Here is a 22,429-nt window from a genome sequence, read left to right as displayed (position 1 = left end):
AGGGAACAAAAAAACCTTTGTGGAATTAAATGCCCACCCCGGGTCCGGTTGCTCTCACGCTCATTGTTGAATTGTCTAGGGATTCCTAAAGGTCTCTGCCAGCTCTTAAAAATTATTGAACAAATCGGAGTCAATAAGCAAGACTCTGCTGGGATGAAGCCAAGTCGGGCATGTAATTCTGAATATCTCCTCAACACCACCGACAATGTTCTACCACGTTATTCCTGTGACATTTCTTCACTACATCTCCAATTTCATCTGCCGTTTCATGCGTTTACTTTCTGACCCGTTGTGGGATTTTCATTTGGCATCGTCTGCTTCATCTTGTTTGACAGCAACAGAGTCTGACAGCGTCGCTGCTTTGCCTCAAGTCAATTCAGTCAAATGAAGCTGACAAACCAGAGGATGCTCCGCACTGAGAGGAGGATTAAGGGAAGGATGAATGAGACACAAAGATTAGAGGTGAGACGACCCGCGTGCTGCGGCGCAGGTGTGAGTTTAGGCAGATTACAAACAGAGCGGACCACTTTCACATCTCGAATCTGATTTGAGCTCGGGGCTAAAGGGACGGAGCATGTATTTTTGGCAAAGAGGAACTCTAGCACCTGAGAGAACTGTATCTTTTACATAACCCCCTTATCCAGCAGTGAATGTGAAACAGCCCTGAAAGAACACGAGCTGTTGGGACGACAACTTTGCGAAGTTACAGAAATGATATTTAACCACCAATGCTCCACATTAGACAGATAAATGAAACAGTTTGTGCAAGCTGCAGCTGTTCAATATTTATTTTGAAGCCAGGAATCTAAAGTCTGCCCATTAAGGAACTGAAAACGCTACATCACCACCAGTATACAAAAAGATCTGCAGTGAACTGGAAGTGTCTGATGTTAGCTTTCTGATCCAGGCGTGGAAGTCAATGTCCGTTGAAAATCATGGAGCAAAAACACAAACCCCTCCATATCAACACAAACAACTACAACTGAATGACAGTGAAAGACGTGCAGATCTTATTCTTCTCTCTTAAGTATATGAATTAATAATAACAAACATTCCACCACAGAATTAATGGGGCCCTATGCTGCTCATTTCAGAGACTTTTTGTCATTAAATTGGACCCCTCTGTCCCTCTGACTCAATTATGTACAGGAGGAATAAAAAGGATGCATCCACACAGCTCCCACAGTCTCTTGTGCCTGTTTCAAAAAAGTGAAAAAGCATAGAAACCATAAAGAAGAATCCCATTCTATCGTCCACATGGATCCGCTGAAATGTTTCGAAGTGATGTAGCACACAGGCCAGGACTGTAGAAGCACTGTAATGGTAAGTAGCAAATAAGAACACAACATGCCGGACGTGGAAATGAAGCTGATGCACTTACTATTCGCACAACAAATTAAGAAGCGTTTTGGTATCCATGTAGGATTATTCATTCTAGGACCCGGTTTCACAAAGTATCAGATCGGGTGGGGGGATGGGGCAGATTGGTGTGGATGGACAGGAAGGTCTACCCGACACAGAACTTGTCGTAATAGATGGTAGGTTGCTAGCTATTGCATAGTCAGGTAGGTCGGTAGGTACTCGATCAGTGTTTCTCCTTCACCTGTAAAACTTTCTTCATGACGCTGACCTCCACACAATACTAGCTCATTTACTCCTCTTGTTTGTCATGATAAATCAGAGTCGGACACAACACAGCACATTTTAGAAGCCTATATTTGAGTCAGTAGATGACTTTCTTCTTGAGAGTCCTTGTACCATCTAACGGCCGTTTTCATCCCTGACTCTTGCCTTTTACGTAATCAGTTGTTCAGAAAGATCCTGCGTCATCGCCCTCTGCATTACAACCACGTTTCAGTTGGACACAGTCAAGCCCTGCCAAAAAAATGTCCAAAAGGTAATTCAGGTAAAATGTATCATAAAAGGTTTGGAGTCTTCTAATCAAGTATGCGTCATAAAGACAGTCTCCTGCAGATAATGAACATACATCAACAAAGACAGAGATGTTATTACTGTCAGATGAAGATGCCCCCGGGCGCATGGTCGTCTGCTGTGTATCTTATCTGAGTCTGTCTGTCATGTCACGTGGAACCGAACCATTCGATGACTGAGATCTCAGACAACAGGTTGCTTTTTTTGGAGACACAACTCAAATATAGCTTGACTAAACAGTGGGATATTTTTTTCCACAAAGAGCCATTGGCCAGAGAAATTGGAAAACCGTGGTCTGGAATTCTAGGAAGTGGATCCTCATCCATGGTTGTGATCTAACACTGAGCTCCTCTCTTACCCGCAATAGAACACAACACAATCCACCTCCAGTTTAGGTGATATTTTTTTATCACAGAAAATCCACATTAGCTACCAGTTTGCTGGGAATGCTGAAAGGTCCTTGTTGACCTTAAAACCTCATTGGGGGATCCATTCCTGGTTTCTCCTGGGATTCTCCTGAACAGGTATAACCTAGAACACAGCGGGGGATGCTAGCGACAATTAATCATCAGAGCTGTGTTTCACACGCAGGACGGAAACGTGAGCCACTGGAGTCACGGAGGAGAAGAGGCACAGCGCCACGGTAAATAAGACCTCGTGTCAAAAGCACATTTGATTTACGAAACAGCACTAATATGTGTTACGCGCAAATTAACACAGAGCTGTTTTTCATTTTGGAATAAACAGAAATGCAGGCGAAGGAGAGTCACATCTGGTCAGTATCTTCAAGCTAGATCCGGTTCAGTCGCCAGATATGAGAGTGAGGAAACAGTGAAGTAATTCTTGCGATGTTTGTCTTTTACAGTCAGTTTTCTGGGGCCCTGAATGTGGTAGAGCATAATTCTAGATTAAAGCTGCAGCTCCATGAATAAAACAGGAGTTGTTTAGCGCGGTCTTTAAAACAATGGGTGGTTTTTTTTCTCCCATTTATTTCTTTATTTTCTGCCACCATTTTTTACGTTTCCCCCCACCAACTGATTTGTTGTCACATTCATATGTGGTTTCTGTCATAATAAAAAAAAAAACAATCATTTCACCGTACAAAAACCCAAACCCCAGACGACGTAGTCGACACCGACCAGTTCACAAGTCGACTAGTTGTGACGTCATCGCTCTGTTTCGCTCTGAGTTGTTGCGTTTGTCAACTCGTACACGACATACACAGTTGTTGACTTATCGCAAACATAGAAGGTGACTAATCGACTATCAAACCAGTTGATATTGCAGCTCTCAAATGTCGTCAGAAGCATGATGGAAAGCAATAATAATATAATCATTTTATTTGGGAAAAAAAGGGTGGTGTTCACTGGCATTATTTGATAAAGTTTGTAATTCTTCAAACAAAAAAAATATATATAAACACACACACAATATTTAATTGCAGGAAAATATTGTATTGTCTCAAAAAACAAAAACAGTGACATTAGCTTCTTGTGATAAGTGTCGGTCACACATACATATATATATATATATATATATATATATATATATATATATATATATATATATATATATATATATATATATATAAAAACAATAAAACTAATTTAAAAAAATAAATGTAAAAATGTGTAGGTGTAAATGTGAACACAAACATTTTTCTAACTTTCTTTTTGGAATACAGTTTAACATTATACGTTTTTTGGTAGAAAATTTTCAGGGAGAAGGTTTGTCAATGTAGTGTAAAACTATAGAATATGAAAGGTGTGTAAAAATGTAAACATCCTACAGCGGGAAGGCCTGCCATTAAATTTTTTTTAAATAAATCCACTGTGAGATTTTTAAAACGCTTAAAATAGTGAGGTAAAAATGACTATCAGGACAATTCAAAACATTCAAATTTTGTAATGTTTCAGGTTATTCCAATGTCATTTATTCATAAATAATACTGCTATCATACGAGATGTCACCTTATCAGAAAATAAAGGGAAATATACATGAGAAAATCCGAAATGTACATGAATGGGTGGACGACATTCCACATTCGCACACCAGAGGGAACAGAAAATGTAAAATACATTCGACAGAGGGATCTTTAAAACAACTGAACGTGACCAGTACTAGCTGAGTCATCACTTGCTAGCTAACTTAAGGAAGTTTGCTTTGATGCCATGAGCTAAGCCAACTTTTTTAAATAATCTAATCAATATTTCTTTTAAAAAAGCATCAAAATATGAGGGGGACCGCCGACCTACCTGTCTGTCAGGTGAACTTCCGTCCAAACACAGGAAGCTCGGGGGTCTCCAGGCGGGGCCGCGGGCTCTCCGGTGTCCCCGACCCGCTAATGTGGCGTTGGGAGGCGGCAGAGGAGCAGGTGGCACCGCTGGAGGGTCGAAGCTGAGCCGGCGCCGGGGCACAGGGAAACTCCATGTTCACACAGACAGCATGCCGACGGGAGCGAGCGTTCGGCGGCCACCGACTGTCGAGGGAGTTTGGGACAGCAGCGGAGGACCGAGAGAGACACTTTGATGATCCGACAAGACTCTGGACCACTGAAGACCTCACCACTCCCCTCTCTCGCGCTCTCCGTCCCCCCCGCGCGCGCGCGCGCGCAAGTGCCGTATCTCCCGCCCCTTTCATTCACTGACACTTTCGATCATTTTCACTTCAATTTTTTTTTCCCTTTAATTGGAAGTTATCCTTTACATATATATATATATATATATATATATATATATATATATATATATATATATATATATATATATATATATATATATATATATATATATATATATACATTACTCAATATTGTGTGAAGTTTTTGTTTTTAAAATAAATATGTTAAATATGTTTTATTTGTTTAACAAAGATATCCGTCAAAATACCTGACTTTCTTTTCTTCAAACAGGTGATAAGGATCTGGACAGAGTGCAATTCCAGGCTACATTCAATTTCCGAGGGACTAAAGCATCTGGGAGGTTTGGGCAAAAAAACTTCAATTGTCTGCTTTCAGTTCCTCCTCATACAGTAAGAGAAGAGACCCTTTTTCCTCACTGAAGCACAAGCATGCATGTATGTATACTGACATGCATTTCATGTGATATCATTCTTAAATAAAACTATTGACTTTTTTGGGGCAATTTTTACATATTAAAAGCTCTTTCAGGCCGCATGAAGCTTTTAACAGGCTGGTTTGGGCCCCCGGGCCTTGAGTTTGGCACACTTGAAAAGGGGAAAAAATGTATTGTATATTAAGAATACGATGAAGCAAACCTGCATTTCCACTGTAGCAACATTAAACTGTTCACCCTGACTGAAAACAAACCCGTGTAAGACCTCCACTCTGGCTTGGGAACACGCAGAGTAGCTGAAAGGTGAGCAGCTACCAGCACTGTACTATAAGCGTTTTGGTCAGTGATGTATGGAAAGTACTGAACTTGCGTCCCGTGTCAGGGCTCCCTCTCGTGTCATTAACTTACGCTCCTCTCTCCTTGTGTGTGTGGTGACAGAGAAATGCAACTCAGCATCTTTTCAAAGTGCTGTTGTCGGCGTCCCACGGTTAGATGTAACTCCAGGGAATTAAAGGTTGTAGTAACGCACACAACACAAGCGCACACGCAGAGAGGGTGGAAACAGAGAGGATTCAAATAACACAACAGCTCAATTCCATTTAACCTCATTTAAGGACAAACCCTACGCATCACTACTTTCACAACCTTGTGTGAAACAACAATTTTATTCAACTTCTTTGGACGTTTTATGAATATTACTGACATTTCTGGGCAACACCTGAGGGGGGGTTAGAGGCTATTTAGTACAGTGCTAACATCACTGATCATGATTTAAGCAGATAATGATAGGCGGAAAAGGTGCGTCACACTGTCGCTCATTTCAGGGCAAAACTAAAAAATACCACTTTATAATGCAAACTATTTCGGGTTGGCTGGTTTACCCATTTCCATTGTAGACTCCTTCGGCTTCCTGGGAACCACCATCACTGAGGACCTCAAATGGGAGCCAACCATCAGGTCCCTCATCAGGAAGGCCCAGCAGAGAATGTTCTTCTTGAGGCAGCTACGAAAACTACCACTGCCAATGAAGTTGCTGGTGGAGTTCTACACAGCCATCATCCAGTCCATATTCACCTCCTCTATCACCGTCTGGTAATGTCTCCAGGACCCAGAGACATGCAGGTCGGGTCAGGCCCTTCTTACCCTGGACATGGACTGTTTGTTCCTCTTCCCTCTGGCAGGAGGCTACGGTCCATCCAGACCAGAACCTCCCGGCACAGGAAGAGCTTCTTCCCCTCAGCCATCAGACTGTTGAATTTGTCATCAGCCTTTGTTATTTGTGGGTTATTTTATTTTTATTTTATTTTATCAACAGCACTTTATTTCGAAGCACTTTCCTAGTTGGTGGAACCCCCACTGACCATGGCAATAAATTCTATTTTGATTCTGATGAACGTACCGTTTGCCGCCCTCCAGCGTTAGAAAGTGCGCATGACGCATCAATCCAATTCATCTTTTTACAAAAGAACTTGGCAGCTAAATTTGATTAGAAACGCCTGACGTAAATCACCTACTAAACAAAAACCAGATTCATCTGCCCACAGATGAACAGCAGAGATAACTGCTGACTCAGTCAATTCAATATCCTCCCTGCAGATGGCCGTCAACAGAGAGACGTCTACCACGAATGGAATTGAAAATCCACAACAAACGAGTGTTCGGGACTCAATCCAGCGGTTCAGACAAAATAAATAAATGCATTCTCCAGAAGAAGAGTGGAATTTTGGCTGAAAAAGGAGCACTTAAACGTGGAAGACAGGTAGTCATAATATTATAGGTCATGAGTGTGGTTTCAAAAGCAAATGCATTTTGTTTTTCCAGAAAACAAAGTGACTTAGTCATTTATAATTTATTTAAAATGGCTTTAATGTTCTTAAAACCCTGCATCTTGATGAACTAAATATATTATAAAAGAAGAGAAAAGAAAAATAACAGAAGAGTAAGACAAATACTCCAGGACTACAGTCGTCTTCTCCACATCATCATTATCGATCGATCCTTCATCAGTACGGTGGTGACATCGGCTGTGGGTTCTGGAGGTATGACATCACGACAGCTGAAATGGACAACCTGCAACAGAGGGAAAAGGTGTGGAGTGGTGATGGTCTTCACGTGATCCAACCCCTCACAGCTGCACCCGCTGTCACCACAGATCCTTTCCCGGCGGGGGAGACGCAGACATCACGTACCAGCAAGCTGGCCCCGCACCAAGACACGGGTGCATCAAGTTCCCCGTCTGACACGATCTGCTGAGCCAAACGTTTTTGCCAAAGCAGGACTTCATTGCGCCTGTCCTCCGCAACTAATTTAGTGGATGGACCAGAGGGGCTTTTCCTGATTACAAATCTGTTGGCCAGACATTGCTGGCCGGGCGCCACATGGTAGTATATTTCAACACTGGCTGATGGAAATGTACAACTTTTGGAGGTCGCACTGTTAAATGCATTAAGGTGATAGACGGCGCATATTTGACGAGTCAGTGGTGGCAGCGACTGGATGAAGTTCGCTTCTTGAAAAGGTGGCATCGTGCTAAAATTCAATCTTGTCTGGTCGTGAATACTCACATGAAGCTACTCATCATCTGTTTAGTGTCTTCTGAGCTTCTGGAGTTGGCAAAGCTGATAAAGGAGCAGTAGACGGCGATCCAGGCGCACCACTTGAGCTGGAAACAAAAGACGGTCAGGATGACTTCGATAGCAATGACTAGGGGATTTATTTGCTGGGAGATGTGGTTTGTTTTGGCTCTAAACTAAAATTCAAGAGTGAAAATCAGCCTATAACTAATGAAAGTTCAATAAAATGAAGACAATAAAAGTGGTCTGCTTGAGTGTTTTGAAGATGAGATGCAGACTGAGATGCTGTCCAAGGTATCCCATTAAGATCAGCAAAAGTAGTATCATCTACAGTACAGGTGTCTAAATAAGTGGCCCAGATTACAACTATAGTTAGTTGACAGCCTCAGGTGGACAGAGCTGGGGAGCCACAGATACTAACGGAACAACTAATGCGTCGATGTGGGTTGGTTACCTTCAGCATCAAGCCACACATGCTAAAGATCATGCCGAGCAGGTTCATATAGTCGGGGGTGGGGTCTTCAAGAGTCGGGTTGGTCTCTGTATTGGGGGGTTTGTACCTACAACACCAAAGGACAGTTACCATTACAAACAACTCCACAGGCTTAAATAAGGAGGAGAGTTGAGACTGAAAATGCGTAGCAGTGAACATGAAAAAGATGAATGGGACAACCTGTAAAGGTCCCCCACACACACTTACAACCAAAGAGACCACACTATACAACCTCTAATCACTACACTTTGATATACAGTTATTTAGAGACATTGTAAATAATCACGAATTCAGTATAAATGATGCGTAATAAACTATTTGCTAACGTTGATCATATAAATGCCCACGCTCGTAATTTGGGAGTGAATTACAGCACTTGGTCGGCAAATTTCTCCTACAAAAATAGCTGAATTCATGAAGTATCACGAATCACTACATGCGTTCGAATCTCTTTCAAAGTCTTATAACCTTTATATCGCATTATTTACCTCCCAAATGTGTTAAAATCGCACAGATCAGTTAATCTCATTCAACGTTTTTCATGACGCGACTTAAGGCTAGTGATTAGCCTGGTTAGCATTAGTGCACCTTCAACGGCTTTGGCGCTTCTTTGCTCGAATTCTGAAAAATAAAAGCTCACCTCAAGACTTTATTTTGTCTCCTTGGATCTGCCATGTTGTTTGTCGACATAATAACGCGAAGAAATGAGAGATTGAAACGTCAAAACCTTGTTCGGCAGGAGGCAGCTGACCGACCCTTCGATAGAAGACCGGAAAAACTTTCTCTTTCCGGTAGATTTCAGTATAAAACATTAAGCGATAATGGAATATGCATATAGAGCGTCGTACTGAAAGATTATCAATAAAACATTATAGTAAGTGTTTAGTTAATTGCCACACACACCGATATTAATACCTGATTTTTTTTAATGTTCAACGATGTTCTATTTTAGCTTTTAGCTATCTTTGTTTTGTTTTTGGTTTTAGCTATTATTGTTTTCGTTATATTTCCTTTCATTCTTAATCACACCATCATCATAATCAAAGACTATACATAACACAGAATATGATTATGGCTCTTTTAATTTGAAACCTGACACTCGAACACAGAAGGTGGTGGAAGCGCACCAGAAGTACTTCCGAGTCCCATCGTGAGTAAACATCGTCTGCAAAATAAGCGATATAAACATATTTTTATGTGTATTTCTTCGATAGTGTCGCAACCCGATCCCTACCTTTTAATGTCAAGGTAAGTTACCAGTCAGATTTTAGCTTTATAAGCAGGTTTGCTACCAGTCAACTCAATCCATTCGTAAAGTAGTAAAGTAAAACAAGTAAACGTGTAGTGTGTCATGAATCCGCAGTGTGTTTGTTTCACCAGGTCATGTGATGGCATTCCCTCAACCTAAAGCTCAGGCTCCTCAGCTTCCTCAGCTGGATCTCAGGACAATCGAATGCAAACAAGGAGCTGTCCGAGCTGTTCGCTTCAACGGTGGTTACCTCTCCACTTGGCCTGCTTTCATTCACCAACTACAATTCAAGTAACGTCTCACTCGCTGTCTCCTCTTTGGTCAGCTGACGGTCAGTACCTGCTGTCCTGTGGAAGTGACAAGTCCCTGAAACTCTGGAGCGTCAAGAGGGGCACTCCGTTAAAGACGTACAGCGGCCATGGCTACGAAGTTCTGGATGCCGACAGGTGAAAAGCTAAAGTCAATTTCACATACAACACCACGTCATTTAAGAGTGAAACACCTCCTCTCAACTTGATCTTTCCCTCCCGTGCACAGCTCCTTTGACAACAGCCAGATCTGCTCCGGCAGCTCGGACAAGACGGTGATCCTGTGGGACGTGGCCTCGGGCCAGGTCAACAGGAAGTTCCGGGGACATGCCGGGGTGAGCGCCAGGGTTACTCTTCTCCCTATTTGGGTTTGAGCTGTGACTAATCCATGGCATCTTGTAGAAAGTGAACTGTGTCCAGTTCAATGAGGAGGCATCTGTGATCCTGTCAGGTACGTCTCATTCCAAAACCTTAGTTTATCTCACGTGTACCAGATTATCTGTTTTATTATATGTTTGTTTATATTTACTATATAAATGTACATCGTCTGATAAGTATTTATCTGATATTTATTCATTTTTGGACATATAGTTTTTGTTTTTGGAACCCGGAGGCCTCAGACCGAAATTTTGTTGCCATTATACTGTGATATGTTTTTGTGCTATGACAATAAAGAAAGTCTAAGTCTATTATAAGTTGTTAAATCACAAAACTTCACAAAGGTGTTCATATATTCGTGCCTTCTCAGGATCCATCGACGGGACAGTGCGCTGCTGGGACACCAGGTCGCGCAAGAATGAGCCCATCCAGGTTCTGGATGAGGCTCGTGACAGCGTCAGCAGCGTGAAAGTCATGCAACACGAGCTGCTCACAGGGTCAGAGAATCTCTCTTTATTATGTGCTAAAGTTGTAGTAGATATAAAGAGTTTTAGTCTCAATGGATGTGTGTGCTTTTAGTTGCCTGACTTTTAAGGGAACATGAGAGTGAAAGCTTGACAGGACAGCTACCATGACATATGGTGGAGAGCCAGGAATCAGACTAAGAACAGTCAGAGTTAAGGAGGTGGTTATTGGAAGTGGCTAGAAATGTCTATATGAGAGGGACGTGGTGAAGTTTGGAGCTTGAAAATGGGCCCAAAAGTGGTCGTGCTAGAAGGTGTATCTGCCAGGAATTAAATATGATTATATATTTAAATATACTTCACTTGCAAGTGACTTATTTAAATCTTCTTTTGTCAGATCGGTGGACGGCAGAGTGAGGCGGTATGACCTGAGAATGGGGCAACTGCACGTGGACTTCATCAACAGTCAGTGTGCTTTCACTCAACTCAATAGTTATTGATCAGTGAAGCACAAGGATGGGTTTGAAGCTTATTGTTTAAACCATATTTTAATGAATATTGTTGTGGTTCTTGCTATATCTTTTTCTTGATCTAATTTTGTCCTGTAAAATGTGTCTTTTTTCTGTCATCGCTGTGGTTTGTTCACTCCACTTCATTTGCGCATCACAAAGTGAATTGGAACAGCATCTCACGTAAAAGCTGTCACCTTTTTTCTGAGCTCCACTGACACTCTGCCTCCTCCTCAAGGTCCTATCACGTGTGTTTGCTTCAGCCGGGACGGTCAGTGCACGCTGAGCTCCAGTCTGGACTCAACCGTGCGACTTCTGGACAAAAGCACTGGCGAAATGTTGGGCGAGTACGTTGTATCACTTGTTTTAGTGTTACCGTTGTCCAGCAAGTCAAAGTTTCTTTCCCCTCACTTGTTTTCTATATTTGTAAGTGGTATACAAGTGGTCTTCTCTTATTTGTCTCAGGTACATGGGACACAAGATGAAGGGCTACAAGCTGGACTGCTGCCTCTCCAGCAAAGACACTCATGTCCTCAGCTGCTCCGAGGACGGACATGTCTACTGCTGGGATCTGGTGGAGGTCAGTCACCCAAACTTGCTGGACTGAAACAAACAAATGTTTTAAAGCTAACAACCTGATTTTCTGACTGGCAGGGATGCTTGTCGCTGAAGCTGCCCGTGGGCAAGGCTGTGGTCCAGTCGCTGGCCTTCCACCCTACAGAGACCTGCCTTCTCACAGCCACGGAGGGCCGGGTCCTGGTCTGGGTGGCAGAGATAGAGGAGGATGAGGAAGGTACCATGGAAACATCATGAGAGTAGGATTTTTGTACCTGGAAAACCTTCATGTTTTGTCATTTGGAGGAACAGAATGAAGAGGTGTCGAGTTTGTGATAAGGTAAACATGTCTCTGTCAGTCATTTTTTTTCTAGACATCCACTGAATAAACAACCTTTTTCTAAATTACCGGTGTTAAATATTTTTATTCACCGCAAGGGGGCGTCGCAACACAACTAGATTGTCCAGAATGTGATCTGCAATGGATTACAAAACCACACATCATGTTATTATCCCTTCATTTTATTTTGATTTGTTGCAACAGAATAACTTAATCAGCATGAATGGAAATAAATAAATAACTTATATTGCATAAATATCAATCCGAAAAGTGTCTCCATCATATACATTCTAATTATTTTCAGTAACTATTTTTTGCTTAAGTTGAATCCCATAGTTCACCTCCTTTAGAAACAGAAATGATAATGATAATGATAAATAATATCTGGTCAGATGATCCCTGTGTTGCTGGGGGGAGTACATGGGACATACCCAGAACGAAAGCTTGAGGTGATGATTTCCAAACAGCTCAGCTTGGTGTCAGGCCACGTTAGTTTCTCCTCTTGTTTTCCTCACGTATAAAAGATTAAGTTCCCTATTTCAGCATATTCGGAAGCTTCTTAGTTCACCATACATGAAATTGTTTTTTATATATAAATTCTGCAGTAACATTAAGGCGTTATAAAAAACATTTTTTAAATGTATTAACTAAACCTCTGGCACTTAATCCTCCACTATCACGCATCTATATAAAAACAAAGTTGTGCTTCCAGTTGCGATGAAAATATTTTCCTTATCTACAAATATTTACAGTCACTTCCAGTCCTTTTTGTTCTGGGGACTGGTCCGAACTAACCCACACAGCTGCAGCCTGCAGCAGACAGCTTCTCCACCTTGTGCCACCGATGTAAGTTGTCCAGAAAGGCCATGTCCTCGTGGTGAGTGGGCCGGCAGCAGGGTGCGCTGCGCTCCCCAGACGGAGGATGAGGGAGAATCCCGCTGAGCAGCAGGTTGTTGAGTGCCAGGTCGTGGTTTGACTGGAGCCGTGGACACGTCCCGCTGCAGTACTTAAACAGAACACTCTCGTCGGACTCGTAGCCCAGACCCAAGTCCCGGACCTGCAGCAGGACCGAGTGCAGTCTGCAGTGAGAGTCCACGGTGACTGAGCGACGGGTCCGGACCGAGGAAGACAGCAGGAGGTCAGCGACCTCTGTGCGTCTGATGTTTTCTGCTCCACTCCTCTGGAGGTGCAGGGAAGACGGGGCTCCGTGTTTCTGATCTGGAAAAGACACAGCACAGTTTTCTTTTATCAGTTTCTGCGAAGAATGTCAATGACCTCAGGGGAAGAAAGAGTGATGGACAGGATGGATGGATGGATATTTGAAATGAAACAAAGGACCACACTATTTTTTCATTATTAACAAAAAATATTAACAAAAACATAATCAAGACAAAATAAAAAAAACAATAAATGACATGTGAATATTTTTATATTAATACCATCAAAAAAGGCAATTAAAAAATCAAATAATATTTGTAGTATGTGATAAATACAATATAAAAGAAACTTGTTACTATTACTATTATTATTTTAATTCCATTTTATTACTATTATTCAAATATAAAGGGAGGAAAAACGTATTTGTTAAAAAAAAGATTTAAAAATGTGAAGATAAAGAAAAGAAAAATTAGATCAATAATTCATGATTAAAATGGTAGTTGAAGGAATGCTGCAGCTTTGAAATAAATAAGCTTTGGAATAAATAATAAATAATGAAAAATTGAATAATTTCATTATTTGTATTGATATTTATACTATTCGTGTTTATTTAAGTTTATTACTATTATATATAAAAGAAGTGAAAAATGTCTTGCTTTGATAAAAAACAAAAAAAAACATTTTTTAGAATTAAAAAATGTGAAAATAAAGAATAAAATGTAAACTCAATCAGTTAATGATTATTGAAATTGTAGTGGAAGAAAAGCTGCATTATCTCGTAACTAGTCAAACATCATTTCTTGAGGAATATTGAAAAGCAAGGAAAGGTACAGATGGTTCAAGTGACTTCAGACTCACCGATCAGAGACTGGAGCCATGTGCCTTCTGGTCCTGGAAGCCAGACCAGAATCACGGCCAGCTTCAGCAGCAGCTTCATCTCTTCTCTTCGTCTGAGGACTGTCAGTCGGAGATGCTGAAGATGCAGAGCTGGCATGACCTCTAATATATATCCACCTCAGCGATGAAGAGGAGGTGGAGGACACGCTAACCCAGCCAGAAGACTTGTGCTAGGCATGAAAGGGCGGAAAGGTTTTGACCCAGAATACTTTCTTTTGGAATTTTTAATTGGTGTAAATCACTGTTTCTTGAGAAGGGAGGTCCTCCGCTTCCAGATGTTTTCCAGAAAATGTTATTCTTCAGAAAATCGGGATGCTACAGGACATTTTTCAAAGTTCGCTCGCACAGTGATGTCACAGTGATAAGGCTGAGAAGTATGTAGGATCATTAAACCGGTGAACATACAGAGAAGTGGAAAGAATAGCAGCACCAGAGCTTATCTAGTTCCCAGGTTTATCTGTTTTGTCATTCATTCTGAGAGGACAACAGCCGGCTTATATTAAGACTTTTCGGCAGACATTCCACCGCTGGTGACGGAGCAGAGCAGCTCCATAAATTCAGAGATTCCTGCAGCAACGTGTGTCCGACGTGCAGAACGTGGATTACGCAAAGCTCTTCCAGCATAGAGAGACTAACACGGACTGGAGCTCCATGTTGAGATCATAAAATACCCACAGAATCTCATCTTTCATGTCCCACTTGCACCTTGATTGTTGTTGAACAAGACTGGACTTCAGATTGGGGATCACGTATTGACCACGAATAAGCAAATTACTTGCTTGCATTGTCAGATTGTCAGATGTCAAGATGCAAATCCATACTTCATAATGACTTACTATTGGCTTGTATGCTGCTAAGACTAAAAAAACATTATCAAACTATTTATTTTAGTTCCTTAATCTAAAGTGTAACCAAACCCAAACCAAACCAGATAAAAAGAATATATATATATATATATATATATATATATATATATATATATATATATATATATATATATATATATATATATATATATATATATAGAGAGAGAGAGAGAGAGAGAGAGAGAGAGAGAGAGAGAGAGAGAGAAAGAGAGAGAGAGCTATATACACACACATGCATACTGTATGTATATATATATATATATATATATAAACTCGAAACTTGAAACTTGACAAGTAAACATCCTTGTTATATAAGGAATGATGATGACGATGGTGATTTAAACAAGCTGCTCTGCATGTCTTCCCCACAATAGAATCACCTCGCGCCGCTGACAGAGACAGAATGATGTAGTCGCTGGGAGAATTGGCCTGACAGAGGGGAACGTGGAGAAATACAGTGCTGATAGAGTGAATCCCCTCTGGACCGCAGCCTGAAGAAGCAGTCTGGAATTCGGGGATGTCTGAAGCTAGGAATGGAAAGAACATGGCACATTCTATCAGAGAAGCAGAAAAAGCATCAAATCTAATCTGTAGAAATTTACGATTCACTCAGACTTGTCTGAGTTGAATCAATCGCCCGGTCAGAAAATAGATGTCTGGAGCTCTGAAACCTGGAAAAAGAGGGGACCTCTCTGACTTGTCCACATTGTTGTTCCAACCCCGGCTGGATGTGTTTGACTCAGTGATGTTGCAGTGGGCACAACACTTTTTTTTGTTTTTAATAGAAATGTGTTCATGAAAAAATATTACACTTTGCCTTTTATCCTTAATATTCACAAAGTAGCTTTTTTTATTTTAGTTCTTGAATAATGATTTGTATTGAAATTCTTGTTCAAACGTGACTTGGATCAGGCTTAATGAAATTCATACATTTTCCTTTTCAATTTCTCATCAAAATGTTGTGGTCCATGCTTATTTTTATGCTAGGTTAAATTGTATTGGAGTATTCTGGCAAGTTAACTTGGTAATGAAAAGCATCTTCATTTCAACAGTGAAATTTCTTCCAACAAAAAAATACTGTTAATTTTTGGAATTTTCTTCTCAAATATTGTGTTTTGTTGTGTTTATATATATATTTTCCTGTTTAATTGATATTACATTTAATCACATATAGTAAACATCCTTCATTCATGGGTTCAATCCAACTGAATGCACATAAACAAGCACAGCGACAGAAAATTTAGGATCATGAACTGGCATCATCACGTGGAATCAAACCTGCAACCTTCTCACTACTCCATCTTGGCTCCCCAACAATAAACAGTTTAATTGAAACCCAGTGTATTTAACTGTCGAAGCGAATAACCACGACTGTCAGAATAATTCTGCGACCTTGCCTGTCTTCTGGACGGGCCGGTCAGAAACCCCACTCCATATAGGGCTCGTCTGAGCCGAGCAAGTGAGGAATGTCGGGAGCAGTCTTCCTGTAGCTGGAAATATTCAAAGCTTTAACCCAGGAATCTGAAATCGTCTTCTATTGACTCTATAAATCTGGATGTCGGTGCTGCGATCTGTCATCCAGGCCCAAGAATCCCAGAAGCCCATCCCTGCAGCAGGTGATCGCTGACACGCACACGCCCAGCCGAGGTCTCATTCCTGATGTCAAGGGATGACAAGGCCATGTCAAGTCGGGAGAAATACTGCGGCATGTAGACACCTCAAGTCTGAACGTCTCATTCCATTCTCCCTTGACTTCCATCTTGAGGAACCAAAATCTTCTTTCACTTCTCAGACAATATTTGGTTTTATAATCAGGGAGCTCTAGCAGGGGGGTGTGTCTCAAAGTCATCCGCATTAATTCACCTTCTGTATCCACCAATTCATAAAACGTATTTGTTCTCATTATCACAGAGTGGGTTTTAGTTTGACAGGACACAGCTGGACACAACACGTGATTATTGATGGCAGAGTAATAAAGTCGGACCTGTTATTTCAAGAGCTAGTGCTTTGACATTTTAAACATACATAACACATACAAACCTACATAATCTATCATTTATAAAGAACAAAACCATCTATGGAATATAAATAGTTGTTTATTATCTTGGATTACAGTCGTATCAAGACGCTGGAGAACCATGTCTTATAAAGCCAGAGGTGCAGCGAGAGCAGTGGAGAGGTCACTGGTGACCACAGAAGCCTTGCACATCAAGGACGTGTCCTGCAGAAGAGACACCAGCTCCACCGGACCAGCTGGGCTCGGGTTCTTCTGCCCCTTTCTCAAGTGCTGCTTCTTTTTTTCGTTAAATCCGCTCAACTTGGACGCCAGACTTCTCTTCACGATCTTCCGCCGCGGCTTCGGGATCTTCTTCCTTTCCGGGTCGTGGATCACCGTGTGCCGCTGGAGACTCTTCTTCATGGAGAAGGACCTCCCACAGCCCGCGTGGGTGCAGGAGAAGGGCCGCAGCTCCTCGTGGAAGGAGTTGATGTGGCTCTGGAGGTTGAAGACGGTGGTATACGAGCGGCTGCAGTCGTCTCTGGGACACTTGAAGACCTGCCGGGTGTCCGAGTGGACCTTCTGGTGCTGGTGCAGGAACCAGGAGTCTCTGAAGGTCTTGTCACACTGGTCGCACTTCACTTCCCGCGGGTGAAGTTCCTTCCTGTGCCTCTGCAGCTCAGTCCAAGTCTTTCCCGTGAAGGTGCACGGCTTCTGGGTACATGGGTAACCCTGATGCACCTTCTCGTGGCGCTTCAGCCTGCTGGGGAAGGTGAACCTCTTCTCACATCCTTGGTGAGAGCACTTGTACGCAGGCGCCTGCGCGTGCCGCTCACACACGTGGGCCTTGAGAAGCTTGTTCTTCTTGAACTCCTCGCCGCAGCCTTCATACTTGCAGACGTACTTCTTCTGCTTCACGTGGACGCGCTCCATGTGTCGAGCCCGGTTGGCGTTGGTGGTGAAGGTGTCGTGGCAGTCGGGTACGGTGCAGGGGAACGGGTGATCGCCGCTGTGGACGAGCTTGTGTCGCTCCAGGTGGTAGACGGTGGAGAAGGCGCTGGCGCAGCCGCCATGGTCGCACGCGTGCGGCCTCACCCCGGTGTGCTTACACAGATGCGCGTCCAGCTTCCATTGCTTGTTGTAAGCGGCCGGACAGTTGGGAAACGAGCAGATAAATCGCTTGTGTAGTTTGGTTTCCGGATCCATGAGAGACACACGAGAGGCCGGCGATGTAGCTCCGTGTGCTACCAGCGTGTTCGCCGCTGTTTTTCTTCTACTATTAAATGGACGCCACCACAATCCCCTCAATGCGTGACACTGCCATCTACTGTTTGATGTCCACTTTCATTTGTGTCCCTGAATCCAACGAAGTCCGAACAATTCCAACCCATTCGGTGCATAAAGTGCGTCTTCCCACATTATATTTCGCTTCGAATTAGTTTTTCATTTACATTCACGTTAGGATTCGTCGATGAATTTTATTTGGCTGTTTATTTAAAGAGTTGACTGACACTTCATTACCCATGATACCACTCTTCAGACGTCACTTCCGTAAACTTCCTGTCCCAGGACTAGCAAAGCTAGGTCATGCCACCGAGGTTTACGCTGCAAAAATAAAGATATTTGTAAGTATTCTACCATCGTTTTCTCACTACAAACACAGAAGCATGTATATATGTTTTGTTAGTTAACTCGAAATAACTTAAATCAACGTCGTTTGTTGCGTCAAACGGACGCTGACGTTGTTTATTTAGCATCATACTGTAACGCATTCAGCTGTTTAAGAACATCTATCCGCTCGTGTAATGCTCACATGAATGTGTATTTCCCAGTTGAAATGACTGTAGTAAATCGCTGTCTTTGCATTCAATAACGCTAGAATGTTTCTATACTTTGCTATTTTCAGGTGGAGGGACAACTGGCGTTGAAATCTCAGCTTCATCATGGTACTGTATCACTGTCCTGTCGAGCTAAAATCCCTAACCAGATCTTTGCTGTTTACGTGACTCAAATCCCTTTATTTTCTCAACAGGGTGAAAGAAAGGGAACTAATAAATACTACCCGCCAGATTTTGATCCTGCAAAGGTACGTATGGATAGGTTATTTTGGCGTGTCGTCTCATATGTTTCATTTGAACCTACATTTTTGTGTCTGTAGCATGGATCACTTAATGGCTACCACAAAACTCATGCCCTCCGTGAGAGGGCCAGAAAGCTGTCGCAGGGCATCCTCATCATCAGGTTGGTCAAGTGATCTTGAAAGCCAAACTCTTTGAAGGTTTGTTCATTTTTTTTCTGTTTTTTATACCTAGGTTTGAGATGCCGTACAACATCTGGTGTGACGGCTGCAAAAATCACATTGGCATGGGTGAGTACGTCAAGCTTGACCATCCACATCACTATACTGAGACTGGTTGTCACTCATGCTTTTATTTGCAGGTGTCCGTTACAATGCTGAGAAGAAAAAAGTGGGGAACTATTTCACTACACCAATCTACAGGTTAGTATCACACAAGGTATTTTTTATCTAAAGCAAAGGGTTTACTTTGGTACCGTCTGTCTAATGACTTCTTTGTGAAAAGATTTAGGATGAAGTGCCACCTGTGTGTGAACTACATTGAGATGCAAACTGACCCCCAAAGCTGCGACTATGTGATTGTCAGCGGGGCCTCCAGAAAAGAGGAGCGCTGGAGCATGGAGGAAAATGAGCAGATACTTACCACAGGTGGGTTTTTGTTCTGAGTCGTGAACAATAATATGACTTGATACTGGTACACAGCAAGGGCAGAAGTTAGCAAATGTGAGCAATAGTTTGGCTTCATGCCAAAAAAGAGCACCACATATGCGGTGTTTGCTTTGAGGATGTTCATGGAGAAGAACAGAGAAGGTCAGAAGGAGCTCCACTGTCTTTGTGGACCTGGAGAAAGCGCCAAGAGTGGAGTGGCAGAGACATATGTTGGAGTGGTGTAGGACATGTATGCCAGGTGTAAGACAGTGGTGAGGTGTGCTGCAGGTGTAACAGAGGAGTGGAGGTGGGACTGCACCAAGGCTCAGCTCTGAGCCCCTTCTTGTTTGCCATGGTGATGGACAGGTTGACAGATGAGGTTAGACAAGAAGCCCCTTGGACAATGATGCTTGCAGATGACATTGTGATCTGTGGTGAGAGCAGGGAGCACGTGGAAGATCAGCGAGAGAGGTGGAGGTTTGTCTTAGAAAGGAGAGGAATGAAGGTTAGCAGCAGTAAGACGGAATACATGTGTGAATGAGAGGGAGCCAAGTGGACTGGTGAAGTAACAGGTTGCAGAGAAAGAGGTGAAGATGCGTGCGCAGACAGGATGGTGAAAGACAGGGTGTCGGCAAGGATGAAAGGGAAAGTGTCCAAAAGGGTGGTGAGGCCAGCAATGTTGGATGGTTTGGAAACAGTGGCACTGAGGAGAAGACAGGAGGCAGAGCTGGAGGTAGCAGAGATGAAGATGCTGAGCTTCTCTCTGGGAGTGAGCAGGATGATGATAGGATCAGAGGGACAGCACATGTGCTCAGGTGTTTAGGAGACCAAGTCAGAGAGGCTGGATGGAGATGGTTTGGACATGTACAGAGGAGAGAGAGAGAGAGAGCCAGGACATTGGTAGATGAAGATGTTGAGGTTGGAACTGCCAGGCAGAAGGTGGAGAGGAAGGCCACAGAGGAGAGTGATGGAGGTGGTGAAGGAGGACATGAGGTTTGTAGGTTTGAGAGAAGAGGGAGCAGAGGACAGGGGGAGATGGAGGAAGGTGATCCTGCAGGAACAAGCTGAAAGAAATAGAAGACCAGTACACAGCAAGTTATAGTTGGCAACATGCCTTCACGCTTGAAAACATTGTCATAAATTGTGATTTTAAAGTGTGATTATAAAGACGAAAGAAGAAATGTAACTGGCTGCATTTTCTGCCCTTTCAGAGCGAGAGACAAAGGAGAAGTTGGAGACAGATGCTATGTTCAAATTGGACCACGAAGGGACGGACAAGGAGAAGTTTAAAAAGTCTCTGCCCTCACTGATCGAGATTCAGGACTACCAGTCTCGCTGGAAGGACGACTTTCAGCTCAACAGCTCCCTTCGCAAGAAGTTCAGAGTAAGCAAGCGGCGAAACACACACTGCGCGTTGTTGATATTTTTGTGACTCTGTTGAATGATTGCACCATGTGTATGTGTGACGCAGGAAGAGAAAAAGGCGTTGGCTAAGCAGAAAGAGCAGGATGACGCTGTGAGAACAAGGACAAATCTGTCCATTCCACTGCTGAAAGAGAAGGAAGAGGACAAGAAACTGGCTTCTCTGCTCACCTACCAGACACCTGAGTGTAAGCAGTGGTTGCTGAAATAGAAATGAAGGGGATTTAAGAGGCACATTAGTTTGTAGTATCTATAAATATTTGAGCAACTGTGGGAAAAATTCAAAACACTGCACCTCAGTGTCACAGAGAGAGACAGAAAACAGTTTACTCATGTGATGTTTATTTTTATGGGTCATAATGGAGAGTATGATTTTAGCTGCTAATATCTCAAATTCAATTTGCCTAGGAAGTGTCTTGTTGAATGCTTTGTATGTGGGAGTCTGGAGAGAAGTGTGCTCTGCATTAACAAAGTTTCTCCATTGTTCCGATGAAAGCTTATGAAGACAGGAAACACAACAAACGAATGGAGATCTCCTCCCGTTCCTGGTTCAACTCTCCAGCATCAACACCAGGGGGCGCTGCTGGAACTCTGCTCAACAAGCTGGGGCTGCAGGGGAAGGAAGTCGCCCTGGCAAAGGCCCTGGGGAACTCTCAGAGCCCCTTAATCCGGCGACGAACTGCAGGGTCTGAAATCAAATCCAAACCCTGCGCCACAGTTGCTCGCAGAAAGTCGGACTCAGAAATTAACAATTGTGACGGACAGTTATCGGAAGAAACACTAGAGGAGCCGGAGAGCAAAGAGAGATGCACCACGACAAAAGAGGATGAAGAAGGGGGGCAGGTCGAGGAGAAGGACCGAAGCTTTGCATCGTCGTTGGTGCCGTGCTACAGCGACTCGGATTCTGATCACGGACAATAAAGATGATGGTGAACTCTTCTGAAACATCTACGGCACCTTTTTTTTGCGACACTTTTAATATCATAGATGGCTCTGGACCGACAGCTGAGTTGGTCAGTGTTTCTGTGGGTCCTCTGACTCATCCTGTCCAAGCATAAAGGCTTGAGACTGCAGTTCTTTTTAAGCTGTCGAAAGACTTTTTGAACGTCAGTGTACCGCCGTCGTGAGGAAAATCTTCAGATTACTAATTAAATCAGATTCATTCACCTTTTTTTCTGATTTGCAAACAGGTTTCCACTGTTGTTGTGACATTTCTGCCTCTTTAACTATCTTAAAATGGTGTGTCCAAAGTCCAGCATGGGCCCATTTTCACCCCTCGATCTGATCCCACACAGCGCGCTGACTGACGGTGTTAAAGTACACACTCTTCTCTGAACTTAAAGACACTTCCCGTCAGTCAGTTTCAAAATGTCTTGACTAATATTTGAACCTGCTGTTCCCTCAATAAAAGTGTTTCAACAATCAATCGTTCCTCCCTCGTCCCTGTGAGCTGCCTATCACAGCTGAGGGGGGGTTTAAAAGCAGCTGAC

General features: G+C 42.8%; 5 protein-coding genes across 22 annotated transcripts in view; 2 read left to right on the top strand and 3 right to left on the bottom strand.

Moving 5' to 3' along the window:
* Positions 1-4,454, bottom strand: part of cacna1ab (calcium channel, voltage-dependent, P/Q type, alpha 1A subunit, b) — a 113,290-nt gene extending 108,836 nt beyond the window's left edge. For 12 of the 17 annotated variants that reach the window (XM_053855882.1, XM_053855887.1, XM_053855895.1 and 9 more), the window contains exon 1: positions 4,188-4,453. The gene's annotated coding sequence lies outside the window, so the exon portion shown is untranslated. Of the gene's footprint in view, positions 1-4,187 lie in introns of all 17 variants that reach the window. The other 5 variants (XR_008413877.1, XM_053855897.1, XM_053855890.1 and 2 more) reach the window with 3 other exon arrangements.
* Positions 4,455-6,849: 2,395 nt separating this feature from the next.
* wdr83os (WD repeat domain 83 opposite strand) lies at positions 6,850-8,876 on the bottom strand. The gene is made up of 4 exons (XM_053856435.1): positions 8,713-8,876; positions 8,034-8,139; positions 7,571-7,668; positions 6,850-7,076 (listed from the first exon to the last, which is right to left on the bottom strand). The coding sequence occupies exons 1-4, from the start codon at positions 8,760-8,762 to the stop codon at positions 7,010-7,012; spliced, it is 321 nt and encodes a 106-aa protein (XP_053712410.1). The 5' UTR covers positions 8,763-8,876; the 3' UTR covers positions 6,850-7,009.
* A 296-nt stretch (positions 8,877-9,172) lies between these two features.
* On the top strand, positions 9,173-11,920 carry wdr83 (WD repeat domain containing 83). 2 transcript variants are annotated; one of them, XM_053856434.1, is made up of 11 exons: positions 9,173-9,222; positions 9,287-9,320; positions 9,453-9,563; positions 9,647-9,767; positions 9,859-9,964; positions 10,032-10,080; positions 10,378-10,504; positions 10,869-10,936; positions 11,219-11,327; positions 11,446-11,560; positions 11,635-11,920. In XM_053856434.1, the coding sequence occupies exons 3-11, from the start codon at positions 9,461-9,463 to the stop codon at positions 11,791-11,793; spliced, it is 957 nt and encodes a 318-aa protein (XP_053712409.1). In that variant the 5' UTR covers positions 9,173-9,222; positions 9,287-9,320; positions 9,453-9,460; the 3' UTR covers positions 11,794-11,920. The 2 variants fall into 2 exon arrangements, with proteins under 2 accessions (XP_053712409.1, XP_053712407.1); XM_053856432.1 differs by having other exon boundaries at positions 9,200-9,320.
* A 4,949-nt stretch (positions 11,921-16,869) lies between these two features.
* Positions 16,870-18,097, bottom strand: gtf3aa (general transcription factor IIIAa). Its single transcript, XM_053855115.1, has one exon. The coding sequence runs from the start codon at positions 17,996-17,998 to the stop codon at positions 16,940-16,942; it is 1,059 nt and encodes a 352-aa protein (XP_053711090.1). The 5' UTR covers positions 17,999-18,097; the 3' UTR covers positions 16,870-16,939.
* Positions 17,664-22,373, top strand: yju2b (YJU2 splicing factor homolog B). Its single transcript, XM_053855114.1, has 10 exons — positions 17,664-18,417; positions 18,699-18,738; positions 18,825-18,878; positions 18,951-19,033; positions 19,105-19,160; positions 19,232-19,292; positions 19,375-19,517; positions 20,729-20,901; positions 20,989-21,127; positions 21,436-22,373. The coding sequence occupies exons 2-10, from the start codon at positions 18,736-18,738 to the stop codon at positions 21,858-21,860; spliced, it is 1,137 nt and encodes a 378-aa protein (XP_053711089.1). The 5' UTR covers positions 17,664-18,417; positions 18,699-18,735; the 3' UTR covers positions 21,861-22,373.
* The last annotated feature ends 56 nt before the right edge of the window (positions 22,374-22,429 follow it).

Source organism: Synchiropus splendidus, chromosome 2 (assembly GCF_027744825.2).
Source record: "Synchiropus splendidus isolate RoL2022-P1 chromosome 2, RoL_Sspl_1.0, whole genome shotgun sequence".
NCBI lineage: Eukaryota > Metazoa > Chordata > Actinopteri > Syngnathiformes > Callionymidae > Synchiropus > Synchiropus splendidus.
This window is presented reverse-complemented; position numbering and strand designations above follow the sequence as displayed.

What these genes read in the sequence shown, in the direction of transcription:
- yju2b (XM_053855114.1), top strand. An exon ending in TGAGCAGATACTTACCACAG is followed by an intron (nt 19,518 to 20,728) that starts GTGGGTTTTTGT and finishes CTGCCCTTTCAG; the next exon opens with AGCGAGAGACAAAGGAGAAG. An exon ending in CACCTACCAGACACCTGAGT is followed by an intron (nt 21,128 to 21,435) that starts GTAAGCAGTGGT and finishes TTCCGATGAAAG; the next exon opens with CTTATGAAGACAGGAAACAC.
- wdr83os (XM_053856435.1), bottom strand. Translation starts at nt 8,762, where the DNA reads ATGTCGACAAACAACATGGCAGATCCAAGGAGACAAAATAAAGTCTTG. An exon ending in AGACAAAATAAAGTCTTGAG is followed by an intron (nt 8,140 to 8,712) that starts GTGAGCTTTTAT and finishes TTGGTGTTGTAG; the next exon opens with GTACAAACCCCCCAATACAG. An exon ending in TGTGTGGCTTGATGCTGAAG is followed by an intron (nt 7,669 to 8,033) that starts GTAACCAACCCA and finishes TTTTGTTTCCAG; the next exon opens with CTCAAGTGGTGCGCCTGGAT.
- gtf3aa (XM_053855115.1), bottom strand. Translation starts at nt 17,998, where the DNA reads ATGGATCCGGAAACCAAACTACACAAGCGATTTATCTGCTCGTTTCCC.
- wdr83 (XM_053856434.1), top strand. Translation starts at nt 9,461, where the DNA reads ATGGCATTCCCTCAACCTAAAGCTCAGGCTCCTCAGCTTCCTCAGCTG. An exon ending in GAAGTTCTGGATGCCGACAG is followed by an intron (nt 9,768 to 9,858) that starts GTGAAAAGCTAA and finishes TCCCGTGCACAG; the next exon opens with CTCCTTTGACAACAGCCAGA. An exon ending in GGCATCTGTGATCCTGTCAG is followed by an intron (nt 10,081 to 10,377) that starts GTACGTCTCATT and finishes GTGCCTTCTCAG; the next exon opens with GATCCATCGACGGGACAGTG.